Here is a 27,671-nt window from a genome sequence, read left to right on the forward strand (position 1 = left end):
CAGTGTCTATTAGGGTATTTATGAACAATGTTCCCAAAGGATATCAGGATGCACTTGCTTCCAGTAGGAAGGATCATGTATTTGCAATAGGACACACCTCTCCCCATATATGGGGCAATAATACGGATTTTACAATAAAAACATGAATGGGGCAGACAGTGCTTTGCAAAGCTTTCTGCTCATGGTCTCTAACGTTCTTCCCACCCTGATTCAGGGTTCCTTGTCATCCCTCCCCCGCATCGTCACATGCTGAACGGAGACAAGAAAATGTAACCATTCCCCTCTGGACCTGCTGGCCATCACTGGCTTCTATGGAGTCATGTACCTCGGTAGGTGGAGATGAAAGTCATTGTCTTCCCTACCCATCTCCATCACTAAGAGTTTTGGTCTCTGTATCACTGTGATCCAGACACTTCATCCCATCTCACCATGAGTCTGGCAACCCCAGCAGTGGGTGAAGAAAATGCAGATCCCCTACCACTCACCAAGCACACACAGGTCACAATTTTATCCGTCCGTAGTCTGAATGTAAACAGGGACAGCCAGCATGGCGCACGGCACATCTGTGCCAGTCTGCAACTCTGCCAGGGCAAGACTGGACGCGATGCTGCTGGGCTGGCCAGGGACTACAAGGTCCGAATCTGCAGCTGTCGACCCACCAACCACAATGGACAGGACTGCGTCTGATTCCGGAAACTGTTCTTTGTTGGGGCCACTCTCCCGGGGGTTCAACCCCTCTGCACTGTCCTTCAGCTCTGCCAGGGCCAGCTGGCTGGGAAGAGGAAGGCCCACCTTCCGCCGAGCTCCCCGCTTCTTCTGGGCCTTCCTGATCTGAAGCTCTTTGTCCATGGGTGAGTTCAGCCTGCACTTGTGGTCCTTCATATACTTCTGGCGTGTGAAGCCCTTGCTGCAGGTGGGGCAGCGGTACTTGTAGTTTCCAGTGTGCGAGCGCTGATGTTCCACCATGTGGGCCCGCCGACTGAAGGACTTGCTACAGTACTGGCACTTATGGATCTTCATTCCTAAGCCAAGCATAATACGAGAAAGAGCTTTGTTACAGAACCCTCCTTACAGTGGATGGACCTGTTAATCACACTGCAATGGGGCTCAATAGTTGTGTCTGCTCTTCAAAGCTGAATAATTTTTTAACTATTGCTTGCAAAAACAAGACAAAAATCCCCACCCAAAGCTCCCAAAAAACTTTTATTTGATGCTCCTTTACTGCTTAAAACAATCACCTCCACTCCCCAAAGAGATCAGATTTTTTCATTTTCTATATTTAACAAAAAAAAAAGTAAGCCGAGAATGCGTATGGCAGGTTGGAGCCTGAAGTGATTTGGAACCCTAGTTTCAGAGTTTATCGTAAGGACAGCATTGCTCCTGCCCCTAAAGGGAGCTGAGCAATATACCATGGAAGCAATTTCAGGAGAACACAGTGAAAAGTGAAACACATGCTTTTAAACTTAAGATTTTCCTGGTTTAGGAACCATAAAGAAAGTGAACTGATTTTTTGAAACTGCTTAATTTCATTGGAGGAACAAACTGATGTTGCATCTACAGTGCATACTCCATCCAGCTGCTCTGTTCAGGTTTCTGGACATGACAGAGACAGGAGAGGGAGAGATCTACAGTTGTGCTACTTGTTAGACAAGAATTGCGGAGCTTCACTTGTTTCTAGGCATGTGGATGTGGAACTCAGACAAACGCTCATCTGAATCCCAAGAGATTTACTTTTGACATGGGGGTATTACTCGGTATGGGGCCGAAAGAGCATTCTGGGTATTAATATGCAATTGAGCACACCTAATATCCTGGCTCTGCTTCAGAATTCCTATATCCCAAGCTGGCCACATAGTTAATTATTTGTATAGCCTCAAACGTGCATGGCTCTTAGACACAGCTGCAAACTGAACGAGGGCTCTTGAAGTAGGCCTGCAGTAGCAGAGGTAGAAATCCCAAAGCCAGCGGCTGTTTGCAGAGCCAGTGAGTGACACTGTTAGTTTTACTGCATGGGAAACTCCTTATATTAGACTGCAGAAAATCTCCCATGGGAAGTGGTGAACGTCTCATCATTCAAGTCATAGCTGGACAAAGCAGGAGAGTATCCTTCAGGGAAGAATCCTGCATTGTCAGGGGAATGGAACGGATTGATTTCATAAGGACTTTGGCATCTCTTGCTTCTCTGAATTCTAGGACAATGTGCTTAGTGGTTGGAATCAATGTAGACTAGTGTTATCCAGCAACAGTGATGAGAAGAGTAAGAGTCCTACTATTCCAGGGTTTTTCAAACAGGGGTCACCGTTTGTGTAGGGAAAGCCCCTGGAGGGCCGGGCCGGTTTGTTTACCTGCCCCATCTGCAGGTTCAGCCGATTGTGGCTCCCACTGGCTGTGGATCACTGCTCCGGGCCAATGGGAGCTGCTGGAAGTGGTGCAGGCTGAGGGGTTTACTGGCCATGGAGGGAGGGATAGCTCAGTGGTTTGAGCATTGGCCTGCTAAACCCAGGGTTGTGAGCTCAATCCTTGAGGGGACCACTTAGGGATCTGGGGCAAAAATCAGTACTTGGTCCTGCTAGTGAAGGCAGGGGGCTGGACTCCATGACCTTTCAAGGTCCTTTCCACTTCTAGGAGATAGGTATATCTCCTATTATTATCATTATAACGGCCCGGCCCGCCAGGGGCTTTCCCTACACAAGGGGCAACCCATTTGAGAAACCCTGTACTATTCACTGCTATAATCCACTAGTAATCCACTCGCTTGATAGTTCGTAGGCAACTTACCCCTACTACTACTCTGGTTGAAAAATAAAGCCAGGAGATGTGCACATTGGCCTCCTGCCTAAGAGGCTCTCTAAGCACTTAAGTTGAATTCAAGCAGCATTTTCATTCACAGCTATGGGCAGCAGGGGGAGAGCTACAGTCCCACTTACCCGAATGGGAGAGTATATGAGCTTTCAGCTTGTCTGGCCTGTTGAACTCTTTATTACAGCCTGTGTGGCTTCTGTAAGAATAAAAAATCCAGTAACCAGCTTGAATCAGATGGGGGGGTGGTAAGGACAGAAAGAAGTACATACATTAGCTCTCAGACACCATCCCTCACCACCCATGTGCCGTGGAGAGCTCTGGGTGTATCCACCAGGTGTTACAACAGGGACCACACAATTTCATTCTCCCGACTGTGGTACAAGATGAGTGCTGCAATGTGGATGCACATGGCTTCCACTGGAAAGCCACACGGTGCCCGTCAGAGGTACCCTCACAGAGAGGTATTAATAGTGATTCAAAGCAGCTGCAGTCAGAAGCAGAGTTAAAGGTGTTGCAAACTGACTGGGATGAGAGGAGTGGGGAGAAGCCATGTGAACTGAGGCCACCGAAGAAAGACCATGTTATGCCAGGGGCCTCTCTCTTGTATCTGAAACATACCCATTGGTGCTGGGATGTGCAAGGGCCTATTGCTGGAGTTATGGCCCCAGGATTACCAAGGCTCTGAAGCCATCTTACTCCACATTAACTAGGAGATAGGATGTATCTCTGTACAGTCTCTTGTCATAATAACTGATGTTTTCTCAATTACCCTTCAAGGTAGGGGACTCTGCCAGCCCAGGCAGTGAGGGCAACCATTTCCCACGTTCCAAGCCAGACGCCCCCACCCCTGGGGACCATGGACAGTTATTGAGAGGCTCCACATTTTTTAAACCAAAGACACATTCAGTGAACACAGTGCCAGCGAAAGGCATCAGACTGTGCCTTAAGATCTCTATCCACGCACAGAGCAAGGGGCATCTTCCCCACCCTGTCCTGCCAACATGATGTAACCCTGGGCAGGATGGGCATTTCTCGGTCAAAGCTTTAAAGACATTTTGAAGTGGAAATAAGAACCCTTCCCAAGTGCCTCATGCATTAGGCAACACTACGTTTGACGGCGGAGCGCATGGGATTTACACACATTCAGGCAACCCCTTGATAATATCTAGCACTTTTAAGTGCTCTACCAGTGTGATGTGATAAAACCTCACAACCTCGCCAGGAGGCAGTAGGATCAGCCCCATCTTACACAGGGAGAAACTGAGGCAGAGATGAAGGGAGTGCGCCAAGCAAGTTGGAACTTGGGACTTGCTGGTTCCCAGCTCCCTGCTCAAAATCACTAGAGCATGGAGCCTCCCCAAGAAGCAGTGGGTTGTTTGGTGCCACATGATAGGGGCTGTCCACACACTCTGAGAGCTTATAACAGCCCTTTCATTGTGCAGACTGAGGGAAACCTTCCTTCCCAAAGCACAGTGTGATCTCAGGAACAACAAAGCCAGCTCTGCTCTTGGCTGCCAGGGGTCACTTGGTACGTACGAGAAGGGACATTTGTACTTCTTGAAAGGCTCATGGATCAGCATGTGTCGCTTCAGTTTATCTTTCCGGTTGAAGGCTGCGTCGCATACAGAGCACTTAAAGGGCTTTTCACCTACGCAGGACAGAGAGACAGTCAGGGACATACAGGCTGCACTGGGCTCCAGGGCTTATCGTTGTTCTAATAACCCTTTAGTCCCTCCACTTGGGCAGCAGCATCAGCCTCTGCTTTCCTGCTCTGTGATGTCCCCTGCTTTCCCTGCAAGCTGGGTCACCACTTTAGCACAGAGACTTGATAGCCATGCTGTGCAAAGGCCTCTCCTCTAGTTACAGATGCCCTGCTGGTTATGGAGCCAAGTGTATTTGCTCAGCCCCAGACGAGGGGTTTGCAGGAGATCACCTCTGACCAGTCCCTAGGGTTTTAACAGCAGGTTCCAGGGAGACAGCTGTGTGTAAAGCCTGAAGGTGCCGAAGTGAAAACTCTCAGGGTAGGGGACACAGGAGACTATAACAAATCTCCATTTCCCTCCCCAAAGGGCATGTCCCTTTGCCACTTTCTGAAGACAGCGCAGTTTTTCCAACCTGCCAGCATCACTTGCTCCCCATGCTATGACAGGGCAGGAGAAGAATCATCTTCCATCCCAATAAAAACAGAGGTAAGACTCCAGAGGCAAATCACCTCCAGCCCACCCTCATGTAGCACTGTTCCCCAGAGAGAGAACCCCCCCTTACTCCATCAGGCCCAAGCGTGTTTGGCTGTGCTCTGATTCCAAAGTAGGGCAGGAAGGCCCGAATCATGAGTGCAGAAAGAAGTGACTCCTTCCCACTCCCATACCTATCTCTGTAGTGCAGTGGTTCTCAAACTTTTGTACTGGTGACCCCTTTCACATAGCAAGCCTCTGATTGTGACCCCTCTCCCCTTATAAATTAAAAACACTTTTTTATATTTAACACAATTATAAATGATGGCAGTGAAGTCGAGTTTGGGGTGGAGGCTGACAGCTCGTGACACCCCAAATAATAACCTCATGACCCCCTAAGGGGTCACAACCCCCAGTTTGAGAACTCCTGATGTAGTTCCTCCCTGAAAGGCCCCAGGTCAGCAATGCTCCCTCTGGCCAATGGGTGGATGGTTACACTTCCCATTGAGTGCTCCTCCTCCAAGCCAGCGCTGCTAGCCCCAGCAAGCCTGAGAAGGGAGGAGGCTGGCTGTGTGCTGCACTTCCATCCACCAGCTGGTGCTGAGGTGAGATCGCCAAGCTGACTCAACAGCTAACCCTGTCTCAACAGCACGGGATTACTCTGAAAAGCAGCTGGAACCAAAGGTTGTGTACTTCACTACTTACTCCGGAATCAAAAAAACACTGAATACTGATCCTCTCTAAATACCATCCAGACAGCTCTGCCCCTTGGGGGGTTCCCCAGAGAGACAAAGGAGGCCTGACGCAGCGGAGAGCATGCATGAGGAAGCACATACCTGAGTGAATATGGGCATGCAGCTTGAGGTAGTGCTCCCGGCGGAAGAATTTCTTACAGATCTGGCACTTGAATTTGCCCCCTCCTCCATGCGTGGGGAGGTGCCGTCGCAGGTACCTCTCACAGGGGAACACCTGTGAGCACAGAAAAAGAGGGGACTGTAACAGGATAGTCTGCCACTGTCAGAACCAGGGACCCTAGGGCCCAGCCAGCCCTGTTCTGTGGCAGAGCCCCATTAAAAATACATTGGGGCTGGTAGTTTGCCAGGGGTCAATATTGGGGTTTGCTGAAGATTGTCAGTGCAACCAATCAGTGGTGTCCTGAAGAAAGGGTCTGACCAGACTGGGCGTAGCACTAATCCCTCCTGGGCTGGGGGGCTGGGCCAGCAGCTCCCACAGACTCAGAGTCTGCTCCCCACAGGGGGCTGGAGCTCTCTCTGTGGGAGCAAGCACAAGGGGTGAGGGATTTTTACCTAGATAAAACCCAAGGAGCGAAGCTTAGAGGAGGCCTGCAGAACTCCACGAGGAAAACACAAAAACAGCTTTAAAACAGCTTCAGATGCTAAAGCAGTGCTGGCTGCAACCCCTGCAAACAGCTTTTATAACAAGAGGGACATATTTGAGAAGCACTCACTCTGCTCACTTCGTGGGGGCAGTACTGAGACCAACTGTGGCAGAGACCCGTTGCACTTTATACTAACAGTACCGTGCACCCCCCCAATCATCTCCCATCACAGGGTTCCAAAGCACCTGTCCATTAACGGGTGGCATCTGCCATGCCGATATTATTAACAGTTCATTTCACACACGAGAAAACTAAAACACACCAGTCCAATGATTTGCTGATGACAATACCACCAGTCCACATGAGAGCTAGGTGGAGAACCCAGCACTCCTAGCTCCCACTGCTGCTACACTACACTCCCTCCACACAGATGCAATCTTAGTAACTCACAAACTTAGAGGCAAAAAAATTTGCCCAGCTACAGGGCTTTCCAAGAGCAGGAGTCTCAGGCTGCTGTCCCTGCGTGTTGTGAAGTCCCCCAAGGATCAATGGGAGAGCGGGAATGGACTGCCCTCCATGCAGATGTGAAAAGCAGCAAGCTAACCCTAACACGGCCACAGCCTTGTACAGAGAGCACCTGTCTCCTTGGGGGACAAAAGACGACACATAAAGAAAGATGGGTTACTAACCATGGCGGGTGTGCGTTTCCCCTTCCTGAGCTACCTCAGTACAAAGTGGTCACTCCTCTGAGATTGTTCCTGCCCCCACTGCAGGATTTTCACCTCCTTAGCTATAAACAGAGGAGCAAGGGTCCATATTTTAGTCTAGATTTTCGAACAAAGCGTATTAGAATTCAACAGCCACAATTTTGCCCCTCCACCCCCGGAGGTGAGGTGATCGGAACATCTCCAGCCAAAGGCTGCCTGGGTGTCCAGCTTGTCACGCTATCAGGACAGGCTTGTCCTTTCCAAGGACACATAGCATTGATCCAAAAGAGGAGAGGGCAACAGTGGGAGGGGCACACAGAGGTTTATTTGGACGGGAGACAAATGATGAGTTAGCAAGCTGGGGCTCTACATCCTTCCTCCTGTAGGCAGGATGTGCCTAGTGGTACAATGAGGGAACAGGCTAATGGTCACAGAGGGGGCTGAAGGAGAAGCCAAGAAACCACGGAAACAACACTAAAGCCGGCCTCATTCCTCTAGCCATCCCTGACTCTGGGAGGTGAGGCAGGCCAGCGTAACAACCAGTGTTCCAGTACAGTAAAAGGGTCAGATACTGTCAGGTGTTGAGCGTCCTCCACTTTCAATAGAGTATTTGGGGCTCTGGGCACTCAACCTTTTGCAGGATTGAGGCTCAATATGACGCAGGGTTGAGGGGATGGCAGGAAATTGGAGAAAAGTTCATTGATCTGTGAATGGGGTGCAGCAGAAAAGCTGGCACTGGGGGGAGGAATGGACTCTGCTCTAGAGAGACAAGGGGGCAAGAACACACACCCCATTCCTATTTTGAGAAGTCCTAGAGGACCTGCCAATCTGTACTGAGGTAGAAAGGGAGAGGAAAGGGAGACAAAATCCCTCAGAAAGCCAAACATCTCTCGAGGGCCATCTCGTGCAAAAAGCCCCACCCACCTTCTGGCAGTGAGAGCAGGGGAAGTTGTGCGTTGCCGTCTGCAGATGGTGCTCCAGCGCTTCTGGGGTGGAATATTTATTTACACACTTGACACACCTGAATGAGGAGAGACAGAAGAGAGCATGTGAGCAAGGACCAGCCACGGCAGCCATACCACACCCTACCTCTGCAGACAGTTATTAACCACGTACCTTCTCTAGTCAGTTTTCCCAATGTTTAGTTAAAAACAGTAACAGAACACTAAGTGTTTGGAGAATAGAAATAACCTCCTCCTCCCCTATCCCAACCCCAGGAGTTTGCAAACCTAGATTTCCACTTCAAGGCTTCTGCAAATTTAAGAATCCTTCCCCTATCCCATTACAAGAAATACAGAATGGAGGGGCAAGGGGAGAAATCAAACCTAAACAGAGCCCATCTCTCTTAGAAAATCACTCGTCTCTTAACTCACTGCAAGATGAACCCCAGCCTCTCTACAAGTGCAAGGACAACTAGAAATTACAAGCCTTTCTAACGAGCAGCAGTCACATAATATAATGGTATATGATCCAGATAAGGCTCCCAGATGCAATCCAGGAAGTCACTGTGCTCTTCAATCTACTTGCAATCTTCCCATCAGCATTTCCATAGCATTGTAAGTGCTGTTCACCAAACACAGAGCAAGGCACAAGAGTCTCACTTGCTCCTTCCATCAACCAATCTATCAGCTTTCAGGTCAACAAAGCCCGCTATGGTTTAAAATGAGAATGAGACTGTTGTGGAATGGCCACGTTTGCCTGGACACAGCTCCCATGCCCCCTGCACTGGTACATAAGTGACACCTTTTACTGCAGATGTTGATTGTGATTAATTCACCCAGGTAGCCAGTTCACCTCCATATGTGAATGCCAACAGCCACATCTGCACCTGTGGCACCCAAGCCCTCAGACTCACATTCTGTGCGCAGTGTTTGGCCACAGTCGCCAGGCAGCGGGGCACTCAGCTATGCACTGTGTGAGCCCAGTATAATCCCAGAGGCTGAAAACAAGGTCCCACATGCTTCCCCTCGTGTCCTTTCAGCGCTTGGTCTGAGAGCACACACCCTCGGCCTGAAGCGCGAAGCTGTCACTCTCTCCTACCGCGCCTGGTAACCACTGTTCGGATTGCTACCGTACTTGTACACGGCCACGTCCTTCTTGGGGCTGTGCTGGGGCAGCAGGCTGTGGGAGTACTGGTGGACGCTCAGTTCATATAGGGAGGGGAAGTCCTTGCTGCACAGGTGGCAGCGATAGCTCAGCTCCTCTTGGTGGTTCTTGATGTGCTCTAGAAAGGACTCTAGCTTCTGGAATGTCTGAGCGCAGCTTTTCACCACACACTTGTACACCTGGAGGAAGAGGTAGGGATTTATGGGAGGAAGGGAGAGCTACTAGAGTGATGCACATTGGCAATAAAAACAGTGCGACTCCTCTGCCAACAGATGCGGTATACTCTAAGGTGAGGGCGTAAGACTCGGACTCCGGATTCCTGTATGCTCTTGCAGGCTCTGAAACTGCTTCCTTCAGCAAGTCATTGAGCGGGCAATTTTCCTAAGTGTCTAAGTGACTTAGGAGCTCAAGTTTCACTAACAGCTACTAGGAACCATGCGCCTAGGTCACCAAAGTTCTTCTGAAAATCCCACCTTTAACCTCAACTTTCTCCATGTGTTACAGGGGGATGATAATAGTTATCAGCTCATTGGGGGTTTAATTAAATCACTGTGAAGATCCATTAATTAAAGATACAGGGGGAGATTCCAAAATCACAAACAGCAGTCAGGTGCCCAGTTCTCACTGACTTTCATTGGCCGTTAGTTGCCCTACCTCCCTCCGTACCTTGGAAAATCTTCCCCACACTACACACTGTCAAATTATTATTGCTACTAATTTCCTCCTCTCTTGCTGGACCATTGGTTTTTCCCCTAGTTTGGATAGCACTAAATTAGCCTGGCTGTGTTTATGAACAAAAGCGGCAATTTCAGTCCCCAGAGTGTCTCATCATGCCACAGTCACTGTTTACGCACCATCAGTTACAGGAGCAGCACTCCAAAAGCAGCCCCCACCCGGTGCCAGCAGCAGGAGCACATGCCATTGTTAAACGTGTTAACGGCCTTCTGTTCAGACGTTCTTGGAGACGGTAGCAGAAGATCTTAAATAAAACAGTTCTGCAACATAATGGTCACAGTCACACTGTACCAGTGTTACTATGGGTCAGATCTGAGGTCTAAAGAAATTCACAGCACGTACCAGAAAGTAGCACAAGAGTGAAAGTTAATTTCACTCTTCCCTAGGGGTAACTCATGGGGTTGGTGCTCCAGCCCCACTGTGCCGACGGAGTAGGCAACCCAGCCGTCTCCAAGACCAGTTAGCCCAAATGCACTAGAGCTAGTCAGTGACACACACAGCTGGTAGCCAAATGCTGGGACGCTCTTCCCTGATAGCATCTTCTCCCAACGGGTAGCCAAGACTCTGGGAACACGCAGCCTCAACATTGCCACAGCTGAGGCTAACAGGGACTCACAAGCAAGGCAACAGCCCCAACAGATAAACCCAAATGCCCTCCCTCCCACTGAGCTGGGCTAAGTCCACCTCTTTTTATGATCAGTTCTATTGTTGTGGCATTCAGAGGCTGCCCAGCCAGGATCGGGGCCCCTGCGAGCTGGGTGTTGTAAACACCAAAAGCAAATGAGTGGGACAGGACAGAGGAGGGAGGATAAGGGTAATAGAAATGAGATCACATGATTCCATAGACAACTACTCCACAACTTGATGGTTGCTGACCATTTTAAAGTGTTCTGGATTTGCTTATTCTAGCTCTCCCCGGCTGCCAACTAGTCCACCTCTTGGCTGATTTCTTCCAGTCAACACAGTAGGGCTGGGGCTCTGCTTGAAGCTGCTCTTTTCCAATCCAGATCCACATAAGGAGAGCCAGAAAGCACAATGCAGCACTGCAGCCGCCGGTTTTATGACCTGAATGCACTCAATTATAACAGAGCCACGAGAACTCTATAAAGACAGGCATCAGCTTGTGCTGCGGAGAACCTGCCATGTTCATTCCACGCCTACCTGACCCTCACTGATAATTAGACCAAGGCCACTGGAGCGAAACTAACGTCTCAGTCTGATTACTGATGCGGGCCCCACAAGCATGAGTGTCCACAACGCGTCACCCACCTGTTCGTTCTTGTGCTGCGTCATGTGTGATTTGAGCTGGAAGTAGGTGCTGAACTTGCTGGGGCAGAACTGGCACTGGTAAGAGCTATCGATCAGGACAACCTGCCTGGCTTCCAGTTTGCCAACCTCGCTCTCTTCTGTGGGGGCCATGGCCTGAGGCTGCTGGGGAGAGTTCCTGGAGGCCTGGCTTAAGCCTGGAGGAATGGGCAGAGGCAGAGAGAGAAAGACAAACTGAAGCATCCCTGAGATCAGTTTTTTAACAGCTTTGAAAACTGACCAAGGCCCCAGTCCTGCATTGCCATGTGACACTCAGCTTTGGTCTCTGGGCCAGCCTCCTGCTCCCTTCCTAAGAGCCAATTCTTTGGGAGAGACAATTCAATTCCCCTAACCTCCCCTTTACAACAGCTTATCAAGGGCCCTGATTATTCTGGCTACCCTTCTGTGACCCACTATTCTTACCTGTCATGCTCCCAGCTATGTGCCAGCTGTCTCATAGAAAAGAGAGCTCAACAGGTCCCTGACGATCTAAGGCCATATTCACTCCTCCTCCAAGATTTGCTCAGTGCAGGAGACGAGAGGCATCAGCTAGCCAATTATGCATCCCTGATTCACTAGCTGCCTAGCTTCGGTGTACATCAGAGCAATCCCTAGACTTTTGTGACTTATGCCAGCTGGCTATGGCCTGATAGGACCACATATCCCTTGAGAACTAGCAGAGCTGAGTCGTGCTCTGCCCCATCCTCCATGCCACCATTCGGGGGAGGTTGGTGTAAACATTGGCTACACCACTGGATGCCAGCTGGGAGCTCCTCCACACCAAGCAAATTCTGAACTGACCCATTAGATGAGACTTCACCACCCTGAGCAGTGCAGAACAGCAAGCCAGAGCACACAGGGTTGCATTAGCCCACGTGTTTGGTCTGTGGATTAGCTAATAGATGCTGCTAAATGCTTGGTCTCCAGATGGTGGCATCACTGGCTTTAACTCCAGAGGAAGCTAACATGAGAAAGAAATTGGTGGGAAGGAGCTTTGGGAATGAGGAGCGTTCAGAGATCCTGGAAGTGTCACTCTGCTTCCTAACAGAAAATTTCTAAGGGTAGCACACCTGCATTCTCCTCATCCTCCTGCTGGTTGGGGTTCAGTGCCATGACCTGCACTGTGATGGAGTTGCGGGAGATGGTGCACCCGAGCCCCGGAGGCCACACTTTATGGGTCTGCATGTGCTTCTTCACGTTGGACTTCTGCGCGAAGGCTCGGCCGCACACGATGCACTGGAACGGCTTCTCCCCTGTGTGGCTGCAGGGCAGAACAAAGCACATCAGTGAAGATGCATGACAGGAGGTGGTGGCCTGCAAGCATGGATCACAGGGGGCAGCTGTCCCAGGAGTGAACTGAGAACCTAGCTGCTTGGCAGATTAACTCCTGGGCATCCCCTGCAAAGGGCTGGGAACCTGATCAACTGGTGTCAATGGATTTTGTGCGTGGAGCAGGAGAAACAGGCCTTACATACAGAACACAGAGTTACAGCCCAGGGGTAGTTTGGGGGTGGGGAGGAGCTCTGCAATGGAGTTGGAACATTTGTCATCACGTTTTTCTGCACTGATCCAATAAGCCACTTGACCATCATTGCTTGGTTTAGAATAAAACCCCTTTCTTCTGCTCCAGCATTAGAGGATCTCTTCTTGTCCCCTCACTCTGCTTCTAGCCTAGGAAGAGGGAAACCCTGTCCTCTTCCCTCTCTCTTCCCCCCACCCCAAATTACAGGGAAGGAGATCTTTCTGCTCTCTCTTTCTGTTACAGGCCCAGAAGCCACTTCTGATGCTTGGTGGTCACCATGTGAGGGGCCCCAGGACGGGCTTGGAGTTCAAATGACTCCTGCTAACTGCCCATCAAGCTTTTACATCTTTGCTCAGAGCTGAGACTACAGTTTTTATCCTTCCTCTTCAGGCATCGCTCTGAATTTTCGCTCCCAAGGGGCAGCTCTGGAGGTGAAGGTGGCCGGGCATTTCAGGTCACAGGAACTGTGGATGTTCTCATCAGCTAGTGAGCAAAGAGGACTCCAAAACCAGCTCATACTCAAAAAGTAGATGATGCAATTACAGCTCACGCCTCCTGTGCAATCAACAGCCCACCCCACTTGGCCATCCCTGCTGCATCTGGGTTAGCATCTCACTGTTACCTTCTGATGTGTTGCTGCAAGTCAAAGTTCTTGGTGAAGGCCTTGTCACAATAAGTGCACTTCAGTTTGGGGGACTTAGGTTTCCCTGAAATAGAAAGAGTGCATAATGGGAATTAGCTACTCCAATTCTGTTGCATTCAGGACCAAGGAACATTTGATGGGATATGAATGGCCACAACACAAGAGTTTGTCCCATGGACAATAATAGGTGCCAATTCTATTTTTTGTATAGCATAGTAAGAGTACACTGTGTTGTACATTTGCTAACAGAGTCTCGAGAGCTTCCAAACTAAAAGTGCAACGTAATGGAGACATGATGGTCTAGGAGTTAGAACAGGGGCTGGCCATAAGGAGACGTACCTTCTTGCAGCCCACTGTCATTTTTGGAACGCCTATTTTTGGAGGTCGAGGTGGAATCAAAACCGGCCACGTTTCCTCCAGCCGCATTGGTCAAAGGAGCAGCAGTGTTAGTGCTTTTGGATTTGAAGCCCTGCTTCCCTGGGCTGTACACTGGAGGGGAGGGATACACAGGACTTTCCACACACTGGCTTGGCACCTGGAATAATGCACCAGTGAAAATACGTTTGCTAAGTCCGTGGAGAAGTTGCCATGCTAGATCATTAGCCAGGATCCTGCCTAACTGGATCAAACCAGTAATCTGTTTCTTTAACCAAAGGGAGGCTAAACCAATGCACAAAGGGCAGCTCTCAGGCTGAACCTTGCCAAGTTTTCAGGAGGTATTAGCAAGATCTGGACACCAAAGTATAAACTCTCAAAACAAAGAGCTAGCTAGCCCCCGATTAGCAGCTCTGTTCTCCAGAGCTGATCACCCTCAGCCTGGGTCTGGATTCAGACCTGTGACCCTGAAAGTAAAAAAGCTCAAGGCCCTGTTACCAACCTCAGGAAGATTTCTGAGGAAGTTCTGCTATGCAGATTCCAGTTAAACAAACTGACAACATTATTGGGAAGGCGAAGGGTGTAGTTAGCAAAGTAGACCAAGTCATCAATCTGGAGTAACACGGTTTGAGGCCCTTTCTGAAAAGGGCATCTGGAGAAGTTTGGCATGTCCTCTCCTACCGCATACTCCCCAGTCCTGTTTCAAGGTCAAAAGTAACATGGCTGCCACCACTTCCCCTGGGAGACTATTTAACTGCCTGAGGAATCTCACTGTCAGGATATTTTTTCTGATATTCAGACTAAGCTTTCCTGTGCTGAGTTTCGGCCCACTACTCCTAGCTCAATCCCGTTGCAATGTCTCCGCCTTCCCAGCAGATACCCTTTCCAATACTCGCAGGCAGTTATAGGAAATCCCACCCCTTAAACATATCTACATGTGTTCGGCTCTTTTAATCTTTCCTCATCAATCAATCCCTCCAGTCCCTTAATCACTCTCATGTTCTCCGAATTCCCTTCAGCTTGTTGACATCTTTCTGCTCATTACTTTCCCACAGAGGAAATACTCACTGATTACAAGACGACCTAACACATCTTTCCCTGACTCTAATTTTATGACAAATTGCATTTCTAATCTAGCTAACTCATGAGCAGCATTTTCTCCCCAACTTGTGAAATGGGGCTTGCGGGAGCCTTAAGTGTCATGAATCAGTCAGAAAGTAGAGCAGCATCTGAGGGATGACCCATGGCCAAGCTCACAATACGAGGCCAGAGACACGGCTTTACCTCTATGGGCGGATAGGGCTGCATCCCCAGCGTCTGTATCTCCACTGTGCCATTTCCTGCCATAGGAGCAGGTGCGCTGTACACTTCCACCACCCTGCTGCCACCAGTGCTAGGCTGTCCCGGTGCTCCCAGTGTCTGAGCGGGAGGAGGTGGGGGTTGAGGTGGAGGAGGAGGTGGGGGTGGCGGAGGAGGTGGGGGCTGGGAAAGGTATCCAGCTCCCGTGTGCATACTCAAGGTGCTCTGAAAACCGGAACAAGAGACAAACAGAGAAGGCATTAAAAATGCAGTACAGGTCAAGCAACTTCCAGCTGGAGTTACAGAGGCCTCACTCATGACATAATTCATAATTCACTGTCAGATTGGCAGACAAAGCAAACTCTGGGCAAAATGCACTTTTTAACACAGATGTAGGCACCTTACTAAATACAGTATCTAGTTTCTAAGGAAGCAATGAGCAATCGAACAACCACCTATATACCGCGCATGGGTCAGATTGAGAGGATATGCAGCAGCTCATACTGCCACTTTTCCCTGCTGATGGTCATCTTGTGCTCTAGAATCCAAGCATTTGCTTCATTTTCTTTGTAGCCCTGCTGAGTACAAGGAAAACCCTCAAAATGCAAAGAGGGTAACCAGCACAGGACGCCTACCAAAGTCTGCAGACAGCATTAAACAACAGCTCTGAAAGAGGTGTCCCATTGATCCCCGTGGCCGTTACAAAGATGGTTCCTGATGGTTACACTGTAACATACACTTTATTTCATGGGGGATCATAGCACACAAGAAAGAACCAAGGATGATCATATTATGAAGAGCGGCACAATCTGCTGCGAGAGACAGTGTGAGTGAGCAGATCTTGGCATAGGCCCATCACTTCTTGTTTCCAACCTGACCTCTGCTGTTGTTTTTGAGAAGATGCCCAGGCACCAACATCAAAGCAGCTCTCTGAACTGTGCAGGTGGCACTGCCAGCCAGAACTCTTGGATCCCTCCGCTATTCAGCGGGGGGACTCCGTCTGTTTGGAAAGCGCACTCCCCTTACCTGCACGGAGGGCTGCACCGTGGGCATTGGTTGGTCCAGGGATGTAAATGCGGACATGGCTGACATCAGCACCTCATCGCTGACTAAGATATTCCCCTGCACTAGCGTCTGGATCAGCGGAGATGGAGGAACCGTGATGTATGTGGAAATTTGCTGAAAGAATGGGGAAAAAAAAGTGTTGGGGCTCAACACTAGAACAAGAGAAATAATCTCTGAAATGCCCAGGGAAGGAATGAGGATGTGCTCTTTACTAAACCGATGAGTCTCTGCTACCTCCAGCTCTCCTCACTTGACTGGCCACACTAGAGATCTACTGGTTGCTACTGTTTGTATCTTCACCTACAGGTCTATCCTGCCATCCTGTAACAAACAGGGAACCACACTGGGCTAGACCTTCCAATGCTCTAGTTCAAAAGGAATTATTTTGGGACAGTTCTCTGGCCTGTGCTATACAGAAGATCAGACTAGATGATCACAGTGGTATCTTCAGGCCTCAGAATCTATGAATGAATCAATCCTGGCAGACCTGATGGATCAGGCGATTGGAGATGGGATGGGGAGTTGGCTATGCATTTACAGTTCAAACCACGTTGGTTCTTAAAGGTGACCTGGGGAACAAAGAGCACGAAGACCTTCAGTGGAATGCTCTGACTAACCAGGTGATGTGGTGAATTCAGGAAGGCCAGGGACTAGATGGCCAGGAAGACTGTACTTCCTTCTCACCTCTAGAGGTGCTCCCATAAGGTCACAATTGAGGTACATTGGGGGTGATAGCATGGGGGAAGATTTTGCTCACACTGTCCCTGTTCTGTGGTTATGATGAGGACTGATGCCTCCTGAGTCGGCAGCGCCTTTCCCCAGTGATAGATTCACTTTAAGTGGGGGGAAAACACTTTTTTTTTAAAATTCCTGGATAATTCCATCTTTTTGGTTGACTTGAGGAGCAGAAAGTATGCTGTGTGTATGAGGGGATACAGGAGCACTGAAGCAGAAGAACAGCTGCATGGATTCAATTCTGGCGAAAGGTAGGTTTGGGGTAGAGGGAAGATTTTTGTTTTTTTTTAATTCTCCCCAGACATGGCACACCGGGATATATGGAGTCGTGCGTGGAGACTGGGTGCTGAAGGAACCAGGAGACAGATCCAGGGATGAGGATGCCACATCCAGCACCCTCTCACTATGTATGTGTAACTGGATTCAGTAAATCTTCACCCCTGGATTCTTTTGCCTTCCAAAGTCAGTGTCGCAGAGACCTCCAAGCATGCCATGTAGCTACCTGCCGATTGGCACTCTGAGCCTGCTGCACGGATGTGATGGACGGAGTGTACACGCTGTTGGTAGCCAATGAGACAGTGGCCAGTGAAGGGGTGTTTCCTTGGCATTGCTCCCTCTTGTGGGTCATGAACACCGGCAGCGAGTTGAACTGCTTCTTACACTTCCCACACAAGAACACGTCCTCGTCATCTGCAATCAGAAGGGAACAGATCATTGATTTGGCTTCAGGATCCTTCTCCTCCTCAGACTATGGAGCTACCTCAACTATAGTTAGGGTCAGAAAAGGGACAATACAATTTGGTGCTTTCCTGCTGTTAGCCCCACAGAGCTGTGAGAACTAGGGGAGGGTGAGCTGAATTCTATTCTGCCTTGTGCAGCTTCAGCTATTTTGTCAGCTGAGCTCTAGCTGCAGAAAGTCCTACTGAGGATGAGAAATAAGTAATTGAACTTTGCATTCCTCTTGCTCCTTCTGAGTACATCAAAAAGGCTCAATAGATCAGGCTGAACTGTCTTTAGACAGATCAGCCGCAATGCATGGAGGAGGGAGAGGCTGACTACACAGCGTTCACTTGCATGTGTTTGGGGAAAGGTCACAGAATAATTCTGCATCTTCCAAGTGAGCCCTGATAAAACACTGTCTGGCCTACGCCTTCCAGTTTTGGGGAGAGCAGCTCTGGAGCCTGGTATTGCTGATAAAGGGCTGAAGTGAAAAGTCAGACTTTCATAAGCATTTAAGTCAGCAACTACCATGACTGTTCACCTAAATTAGCTACACAATGATCTGTCCCCAAATAATCGAGCAACCTGAGCGTTTATTGCAGCAAGAGGTGTTTGTGACATGCAGAAAGTGCCCCTCCCTTCATGCTTTCCCTGAAGTGCATGGCCTGGACCTGTTGCTGAGACTAATCCCAACCCACTCTCTCTTCCTCTGGGCAACCGCACCAAGTCTGTGACAGGCACCACACAGTATGTTCTGTATTGTCCGTCACTCCCCTTACGTTCTGCCTTCTTTCGCTAAACAGACCATGAGTCCTTAGGAATTAGCACATAGCAGTGACTCTCCACCAGCCGTCTGCAGATAACTGTTTTGCCAAGCCATTTCTGATGGTCAGTGGGACAGAGGGTGTGGCAGGAAAGGCAGCCCTCCAGAGTCTCTTTCTGCTTGCACATGCAAGGAAGAGAGGGGCTCACCCATGGACTGAATGGTGGTGGAGGTGCTGACATTTTGACCAGATGGATCTGTAACTGCTCCCTGACCATCCAGCAGGGACTGAACAGCCAGCACTGTCTGATTATCCATTCCTGAAACAGAGACAGAAGCAAGGGTTAACAGCAACATCCAAGCAGGCCCTCTGGGACAAGAGCTGGTTCACTGAGTCTGAAACCTCACTCTGCACCATCTGAATGTATCCTACAGTAAACACAACTTAAAAGAGTAACACTGAAAAGTGGCTCCCCCTCAGGGGTCCTATGTCTCCCGCTTAGTTCTTCTTCCTTCACGGAGCTGAGTTCCACCCCCACCCCAACCCCGCTGCCACCTATTCTATGTGCTAGTTATCCTAAGAGAGAAAAGAGATCCTAAGAGTAGAAAGCCAGTTCATCTTTCTTTATATGGTCATGGGAGGAGTGGGTAAGAAGAGGCAAAAGAAGATCTGGCAGCTGAAGGAGAGAGCTGGTTTTTGGGGAAGCTATTCCCAGGGAAGGCAAAGAGTTTTAGCTGCAGAAGGGGGGTCTGATCAGTGGCACTTGCCACTTGGAGGTGCAGAAACATTGGAATTTAATAGATTTTATGCTCAGACTAGTTTAAGGTCACCATGTCACACAGAGGGTAACTCAGGCCGGTACAGTTACTCACAAGCCATGTAGTGCAGTGGCTGAGACTTGGGGTTTGTTGAGTTAAGATCCAGGGATCTTAACCTGGGCCTGCAGTGGGCTTGCACAAACTCTCTGCTAAGGTATTTTTAAAAAGGGCAGGAATGTTCAGCAGTTCTTCCCTGTCTTCTGGGCCAAAGTTCATGGCTTGAGTCAATAATAAGGGTAGGGAATTGCAATAGCACTTAGAAGAGGTAAGATTTGAACTCCTGGTCTCTGCTTTCCCAGTTCAAGGAACTTTCCCTTAAGCTAGAGCAACATTTGTAAAGAATTCCTCAGTTAGGGTCTTTCCCATTTTAGCATCCCACAGAAGCCAGTGATGACATTCACACTGAGGGACATTTGCCATTCAATTAAAAATTGGCACGTTTACCTTAGCACAAATATTTTTTCCATTGCAGCTACAATGTTATTTAAAAACTCATTAGTGTTTGTCTACAGATGTATTAACTGAGACAAAAAGCAGCCAAAGGACAGCTCCCAGAGCGATTTAGATTTCTTGTAAAAGGGGTGAAGAAACTGCCCAAAAGGGGTGATTCAATTCATTTTTCATCAAGCCACGACAAATTCAAACAGCACTCAGTTTATATTCTGTGTTTTGGCTTTTTGCCATTTCAATGAGATTTTTACAAACTAAAGGTTTAAAGCTCCTCTTAATACTGAACCTTAACACAGTCTTAACTATGGTGATGCTGTTACTGCACCACAATCAAAAAGAGCAAATAATCTTACAAGGTAAAATCATTTTCAAATAGTACAGCTAACAGGCAGATCCTGATGAGAAGCCAATTAGTAAATAGCATGAGGAGATGTTTGAAAATCCTGCAACTGATTGCAAAGACATAAGGAAACATCACAGAGAAGCTGCTCTGCTTTCCTCCTATAGGTCCCCTCCATGCCAGGGTTTAGGGCAGGAAGTGAAGAATATAATGTGCAACAGAAACGGCAAGGAGAGTATTTAGATCTGCAGGATCTACTTCTCCAGGACTGCCAAGGTGACAACCCAGGTGCCAAGGAGCCTCCACAAGGGAGAGAGAGGGACTCTCACCAACTGCACACATACACATCACTTTAAAGATTAGCTAAGAACTCACTACTCCTGCATCACCCACATGGAGCTAGTTAATATACTCAAGTAACTGAACCATCAAGAAGAGCTGCTTATGCCTTAACTGAGTAACCTGATCAGTCTGCCTGTGACCCGTTCGATTTCCCCCCTTCCTTGCCTTTTGTTTATTAACCTTCCTTGTTGTGTCTCATTTGAGCCGCTTTGCCGCCCGCTGCTCGGGCCTATCTCGACCGGGTCCTGCGGGAGGGCACGCCCCGCCCACCCCCCACCCCAAGCCCTCCGGACCTTTTCATCGGGCCCCTGCCCCGTAGGCCCGGCCGCCCCCCCCGTCCCTTCTCCGCAAGCCGGCTGCACGACCTGCAGCCGGTACGTTTCCAAACTGCGCCGAGGAAACAGCTCTACACGCTCGTGCTCCACACCCTTCACCTCCTCACCCTCGTGTCCCGCCCTGATACGAAGTGGCGGGACCTCCTGCCACCTCTGGAGGGTGAGGAGCCCCGGTGGGCCAGCCTCTACTCCACCCTGGTCCCACGGCCCACTGGGGATATCAGTTGGCGGCTCCTCCATGGGGCCGTGAGCACGGGCGTGTACTTGGCGCGGTTTACCCCTGTCCCGGACACCTGCCCCTTCTGCGGCGTGAGGGAGACCCTGGCGCAAGTGTACTTAGAGTGCGCCAGGTTGCAGCCCCTACACCGGCTCCTCACAGCCATCCTCTTGCGTTTTTGGTTACACTTTTCCCCTCACCTCCTTCTGTATGCACTCCCTATCCGTGGCCCCACGAAGTCCCGGGACCTCCTGGTCAACCTCCTCCTCGCCCTGGCGAAAAAGGCCATCCACGCGACCAGGGAGGGGAGGTTGGCCGACGGAGACTCCGGTGACTGTGGGGCTTGCTTCCGCTCCATGGTCCGATCACGCATCCGGGCGGAGTTCCTCTGGGCGGCGTCCACTGGCTCCCTTGACGCCTTCGAGGAGCAGTGGGCGCTGTCCGGGGTTCTCTGCTCGGTGTCCCCGTTAGGTTCCCTCCTTCTGACCCTTTGACCTCACTCCTGTCCCTGTTCTTTTATTAGTTGTCCCCTGCACTCAGTGGGTTCTGTGGCCCTGTGGTTCCTCCCCTTAGGCTGGGGGAGGATCCTTTAGCAGTGGGCGGGCTTTGCCCGCCCACTTCCCAGACACCCAATAGATGTGTCTCATTTGAACCTATGGCTCCATCTTACACACATTTACTGCCAAGCACAGTACTCACTCTTGGGGGTAGCTCCATTGACATCAGTGGGATTACTCATTGTCCCAAGCACTACATTCAGTGACACATGCAGGACCGGGACCTTATATCATAAGCTCTGCAGAGCAGCGGCTGTTTCTTTACTAGTGTGTGTAAAGTAGCCATCACACTTCATAGCACTGCAACAAATAACAATATATCTAATACCAACCCCTAATGGGAGCTTGGGGGTGTTCTCTCTAAACAATTATTGTAACTGTTAAATAAGAGATAAGATCACCCATTTTGCAGCCCTTGCCCCAGAAACTGATTTTGAGGCATGGTCTGTTTTATTCATCAGATTCCCATCAGGAAGCAGACAGGATAGTCCCAGTTCTGCCACAGTTCTCTGTGTGTAATGAGATATGGTCTCTCTTCTTCATTTCCCTTCTAAGAAGGCAGCTTGTAGGGTGTGGCATGGGATGCCCCAGAATCCCAATACAGTTGCTGTACAGGTGTAGGGGAAACCCAGGGTGAAGAATCTCCTACACCTGCTGGGCAGACAGCCCAGCTGCAGGCTGGGCAATTTGCTTCAGAACTATCCCTATGAATAAAGGTGAGAAGGGTGGGTGGAGAGCCTTCCTCTCCCTCACTCCCCAATTAGGAGCATATCTATAAGTAAGGCTACAATTTAGTCATGGAGGTTGCGGAAGTCATGGAATCCGTGACTTCAGCAGTGTGGAGTTGCAGGGTTCCCCATCGCCTGCGGGGCTGAGAGCTGTAGGTACCCCCAGTGCCTCTGGCAACCCCACAGTGGGAGGTGGGGTACCCTGCAGCTCCCAGCTGTTGTGGGGAACCCCCAAGATCCCAGGCCGTGGAGGGACTCCTGAGCTCCCAGCCGCTAGGGGCAGCAGAGGAACTCCCGAGCTGGCAGGTGGCAACTGGGAGCAGTGGGGGAACTCCCAAGCTCCCGAGTGGCGGGGAACCCTCGAGCTCCTGGGCGCCACAGGACCTCGGAGCTGCAGACTGTGGGGATGGGGTTGCCCCACGGCCCCCAGCTGCTACAGATAGCTCCTAGCCTCTGTGCAGCTGCCCTGCTTCAGGCGGTGTGGGGATCCACAGATCCCCATATTGTCCTAGACATTTTTAGTAAAAGTCACAGACAGGTCACAGCTTCCCTGAATTTTCCTTTTTTGCCCATGACCTGGCCTTGACTTTTACTAAAAATATCCGTGACAAAATCTTAGCCTTATCTATAAGTCATCATGTCAGCTGCACCTCTTCTCATCAGTGGCAGATTCTGCAAACTCCCTTCCTCTATCAGTTTCATATAGGAGGGAAGACTGTTGAGAACAGCATGGCTCTGCAGCTCCAGAGAAGCAAGGGGAAAGCAGCTGTTATACAATTCATGCTCCTTTACAAATTCACCATGCATTTCTTTCCATACTGTAGGAAACTGAACGTTGCAGGAGCATGCGTGTTTTATTTTGTTTTGAATTTCAAGAGAAACCAATATTTTAAAATACACACATATATTTACAATTATTCCCCGGCAGTATTTGTAAGGGAAACACTGCAGGAACTCCTGCTAGTGCATCAGAACCAGGGTGTGAAATTTACAAGTCTATTGCAATGTCCATGTGGAAATAAGCAAAAAGCAGGAAAAGTAAGAAGAGAATTGGACACCTAGAATTCTATTTTAATAGTTTATGTTGATAATTAAAACACTCTAAAATTACTGAAGCTCAAGAATTTTAAAAACCTAATTTCTGTCTTAATATTCATGCCAGGAATGCCAAGCTCAGTCTGGGAGGGGGCCAGATTACATTTTTAATAGGACTGTCAATTAATCGCTGTTAACTCACATGATTAACTCAAAAAATTAATAGTGATTAAAAAAATTAATTGCAATTAATCGCTGTTTTAATCGCACTGTCAAACAATAGACTACCAATTGACATTAAATATTTTTGGATGTTTTTCTAAATTTTCAAATATATTAATTTCAATTACAACACAGAATACAAAGTGTACAGTGCTCACTTTATATTATTTTATTACAAATATTTGCACTGTAAAAATGATAAAAAATGTTTTTCAATTCACCTCAAGTGCAGTAGTGTGATTTCTTTACTGTGAAAGTGCAACTTACCGATGTAGATTTTTTTTTGTTACATAACTGCACTCAAAAACATAACAGTGCAAAACTTTAGGGTCTACAAGTCCACTCAGTCCTACTTCATGTTCAACCAATCGCTAAGACAAACAAGTTTTTTTTTACATTTACAGGAGATAATGCTGCCCACTCCTTATTTACTTCACCTGAAAGTGAGAACAGGTGTTTGCATGGCACTTTTGTAGCCGGCATTGCAAGTTATTTACATGCCAGATATGCTAAATATTTGTATGCCCCTTCAGGCTTCAACCACCATTCCAGAGGACACGCTTCCATGCTGATGACACTTGTTAAAAAAATGTGTTAATTAAATTTGTGACAACTCCTTGGGAGAGAATTGTACGTCTCCTGCTCTGTGTTTTACCTGCATTCTGCCATACATTTCATGTTATAGCAGTCTTGGAAATGACCCAGCACATGTTGTTCGGTTTAAGAACATTTTAACTGCAGATTTGACAAAACGCAAAGAGGGTACTACCAATGTGAGATTTCTAAAGATAGCTACAGCACTCGATCCAAGATTTAAGAATATGAAGTGCCTTCCAAAATCTGAGAGGGATGAGGTGTGGAGGATGCTTTCAGAAATCTTAAAAGAGCAACACTCTGATGCGGAAACTATAGAACCTGAACCACCAAAAAAGAAAATCAATTGTCTGCTGGTGTCATCTGAGTCTGATTTGTCTTGCGTACCCCACATTTTACCTTACTTTAAAAACTACTTGCTTACAAAATCAGACATACTGCAGAAGTGCCACAGCAAACATTACAGAAAAATTGCTTACTTTCTCATTTTTACCTATAATTATAAAATAAATCAATTGGAATATAAATATTGTGCTGTACATACATTTCAGTGTATAGGTCATGGAACAGTACAAAATAAGTCATTGTATGAAATTTTAGTTTGTACTGACTGCTCTTGTGCTTTTCATGTAGCCTGTTGTAAAACTAGGCAAATATCTAGATGAGCTGATGTACTCCCTGGAAGACCTCTGTGTACCCCCAGGGGCACATGTACCCTTGGCTAAGAACTACTGGACTAGATTATCAGAATGGTCCCTTCCGGCCTTGAATCTATGAATCTTAGCTTCCCCTTTCATCCATTACCAACCTGATTCACACTGCCACCTACAGCACATAATGCACCAATGTCACAGAGTGATGAATGAAAGATCCACATTTATTTTTGAGGGGCTTGAAAGGGAGCGGGCTCCCAGCCCTACAGGGAGAGGGAAGGTGCATCTCCAGAGGGCAAGTCCTGCTCCCTGAGCCTGGGGGGGTTCTCTTAGGAAGAGAGGGTGGGGTGAGGTCTCATTAGAGACAGGAACTCCCCAGAGGAGGAGACTGGGTTAATCAGTAGGAGGGGCACGAGGAATCCCCTGAGTCCTGAAGGCTGGGTCTCTCAGGAAGGGGAATTTGGAGATAGGGGGTCTCCTTAGGGCATACAGGAGCAGGAGCAGGATCTCCCTGCGGGCTGGGTCTCCCAGAAGGGGATGGAGTCTCCCTGGCCCTCAGGGCTGGGCTGTCCCAGGAGAGGAAAGGGTCTTCCTAGCCCTGGGGTCTCCCAACAGGGAACACGGGTGAGGGGAAGTTCCCAGAGAGGCATTGTTCCAGGTGGGCAGGGTCTCTCTGGGGGGGTTCCCAGGGTGGGGGGCTCCCTGGGTAGCACTGCTCCAGGCAAGCTGGGTCTCCTAAGCAGTTCTGGGGGCACTGCACCACACAGTCCGGGTCTCTGATGGAGGATCTCCAGGGGGTGGGCACTGTACCAGGCCAGATCTCTAGGGGGACATGCAGGGGGTGGGAGGTCTTCCAAGGTGGACCAAGTCTGGGGGCGGGTCCCCAGGGTTGGGGGGCAGTACTCCAGGTGAGCCAGGTCTTGGAGGGGTTCTCCTGGGGGGGGGGCACTGCTCCAGGCAGGCCAGGTCTCTGGGAGGGTTCCCCATGAGTGGGGAGGGGCACTGCTCCAGGCAGGCCAGATCTATGGGGGGGCTTCTGCTCTGGGCAGGCTGGGTTCAGGGGGGCTTCCCTAGGGGAGCGGGGTACTGCTCTGGGTAGGCTGGGTCTCTGTGGGGGGTTCCCCCAGGTTGGGGGACACTGCTCCAGATGGTTCTCCTGGGGATGAGGGGGTACTGCTCCATCCCAACAGGGTCTATGGTGCGGGGGTCGCCACAGAGGTGGGAGGCACTGCTCCAGGCAGACTGGGTCGATGCCAGGGGCAGGTTCCCACAGAGGTAGAGGTGCACTGCTCCAGACAGCTCTGCTGGGGATGGGGGGCACCGCTCCGGGCTGGCCGGGTCTATGCCAGTGGGGGGTGTACACTGCTCTGGACAGCTCCCCCGGGAATGGGGGGGCACTACTCCAGACGGTCCCCCCAATGATGGGGGGGGCACAGATCCAGACGGCTCCCCCCAACAATGGGGGGGCACTGCTCCAGCTGGCCGGGTCTGGGGGGGGGCACTGCTCCGGACGGTCCCTGCAACGATGGGGGAGGCACTGCTCCGGATGGCCCCCCCAGCGATAGGGGAGGCACCGCTCCAGTTGGCCATGTATTAGGTGGGAGGCACTGCTCCGGACGGTCCCGGGGATGGGGGGGGGCACTGCTCCAGCTGGCCGGGTCTGGGGAGGGGCACTGCTCTGGATGGTCCCCCGGGGATGAGGGGGCACTGCTCCGGCTGGCCGGGTCCGGGGCGAGGGAGGGCATTGCTCCGGACAGTCCCCGGGGGATGGGGAGGCACTGCTCCGGCTGGCCGGGTCTCGGGGGGGGGGGGGCACCGCTCCGGACGGTCCTCCGAGGGTAGGGGGGCACTGCTCTGGCTGGCCGGGTCTGGGGGGGCGCACCGCTCCAGACGGTCTCCCGGGGATGGGGAGACACTGCTCCAGCTGGCTGGGTCGGGGGGGGGGGCACTGCTCCGGCTGGCCAGGTCCCCGGGGGGGGTGTGGGGAGGCACTGCTCTGGATGGTCCCCTGGGGATGGGCGGGGCACTGCTCCGGCTGGCCGGGTCCGGGGGGGGGGCACTACTCCGGACGGTCCCCCGGGGATGGGGGGGGCACCGCTCCGGCTGGCCGGGTCTGGGGGGGGCACTGCTCCGGCTGGCCGGGTCTGGGGGGGGGCACTGCTCCGGACGGTCCCCCGGGGATGGGGGGGCACTGCTCCGGCTGGCCGGGTCGGGGGGGGGGGCACTGCTCCAGCTGGCCGGGTCGGGGGGGGCACTGCTCCCGACGGTCCCCCGGGGATGGGGGGGCACTGCTCCGGCTGGCCGGGTCTGGGGGGGGGCACTGCTCCGGCTGGCCGGGTCGGGGGGGGGGCACTGCTCCGGACGGTCCCCCGGGGATGGGGGGCACTGCTCCGGCTGGCCGGGTCTGGGGGGGGGCACTGCTCCGGCTGGCCGGGTCGGGGGGGGGCACTGCTCCGGACGGTCCCCCGGGGACGAGGATGACACTGCTCCGGGCCGCTGCAGCGCGAGGATTGCGCAGCCTCCTGCCTCTGTGCGCGGCTGTTCCAGGAACCCTCCCCCGGCCGGCCGGGTTGCCTGGGGCGGCCCCGCGACCGCCGAGCCCCAGTGCAGCGGAGGGAGGGGAGGCGCCCGGCGCGGAAGAGCCGCGGCCGTGCCTGGCGCTGCGACGCCCCCGGGAGGTGCCGTGTCGGCCCCGCAGCCCGCCCGACCCGGCCCCGCAGCCCGCTACCTTCCAGCGCCTCGAATATCGTCTGCGCCATCTTGGAGCCGCGGTGGCCGGGCCCGAGCCGCCTGAACGGGCATTGTGGGAAGGGATTGGAGGCGCCGAGCCGGCCGCCAGGGGGAGCCTCGCGCCGGGGTCTGCAGGGGGCGGGCGGTGGAGCATGAAATGGGGGGTAAAGCCCCTGTGGGGGAGCTGGGGTGTCCCTGTGGAGAATGGGGTGCCCAGATGGGGGGGTAGAGCTCCTATGGGGAATGGGGTGCCCAGATGGGGGGGTAGAGCTCGTATGGGGAATAGGGTGCCCAGATGAGGGGGTAGAGCTCCTATGGGGAATGGGGTGCCCAGATGGGGGGGTAGAGGTCCTATGGGG

General features: G+C 51.0%; 1 protein-coding gene across 2 annotated transcripts; it reads right to left on the bottom strand.

Moving 5' to 3' along the window:
- On the bottom strand, positions 1-27,539 carry ZNF341 (zinc finger protein 341). Of its 2 annotated transcripts, none has more exons than XM_030532787.1 (15): positions 27,311-27,539; positions 18,500-18,610; positions 17,310-17,497; positions 16,034-16,186; positions 14,993-15,232; positions 13,673-13,868; positions 13,313-13,397; positions 12,239-12,429; positions 11,133-11,326; positions 9,099-9,307; positions 7,947-8,043; positions 5,813-5,945; positions 4,339-4,450; positions 2,928-2,998; positions 1-1,022 (listed from the first exon to the last, which is right to left on the bottom strand). In XM_030532787.1, the coding sequence occupies exons 1-15, from the start codon at positions 27,339-27,341 to the stop codon at positions 508-510; spliced, it is 2,526 nt and encodes an 841-aa protein (XP_030388647.1). In that variant the 5' UTR covers positions 27,342-27,539; the 3' UTR covers positions 1-507. The 2 variants fall into 2 exon arrangements, with proteins under 2 accessions (XP_030388647.1, XP_030388648.1); XM_030532788.1 differs by lacking the exon at positions 27,311-27,539 and adding an exon at positions 24,738-26,475.
- Positions 27,540-27,671: the final 132 nt, after the last annotated feature.

Source organism: Gopherus evgoodei, chromosome 14, assembly GCF_007399415.2.
Source record: "Gopherus evgoodei ecotype Sinaloan lineage chromosome 14, rGopEvg1_v1.p, whole genome shotgun sequence".
In the NCBI taxonomy this organism is placed as follows: Eukaryota; Metazoa; Chordata; order Testudines; family Testudinidae; genus Gopherus; species Gopherus evgoodei.

What these genes read in the sequence shown, in the direction of transcription:
- ZNF341 (XM_030532787.1), bottom strand. Translation starts at nt 27,341, where the DNA reads ATGGCGCAGACGATATTCGAGGCGCTGGAAG. An exon ending in TTGCAGCAACACATCAGAAG is followed by an intron (nt 12,430 to 13,312) that starts GTAACAGTGAGA and finishes TCTGCCCTGCAG; the next exon opens with CCACACAGGGGAGAAGCCGT. An exon ending in GCATGCCCATATTCACTCAG is followed by an intron (nt 4,451 to 5,812) that starts GTATGTGCTTCC and finishes TGTCCTGCGTAG; the next exon opens with GTGAAAAGCCCTTTAAGTGC.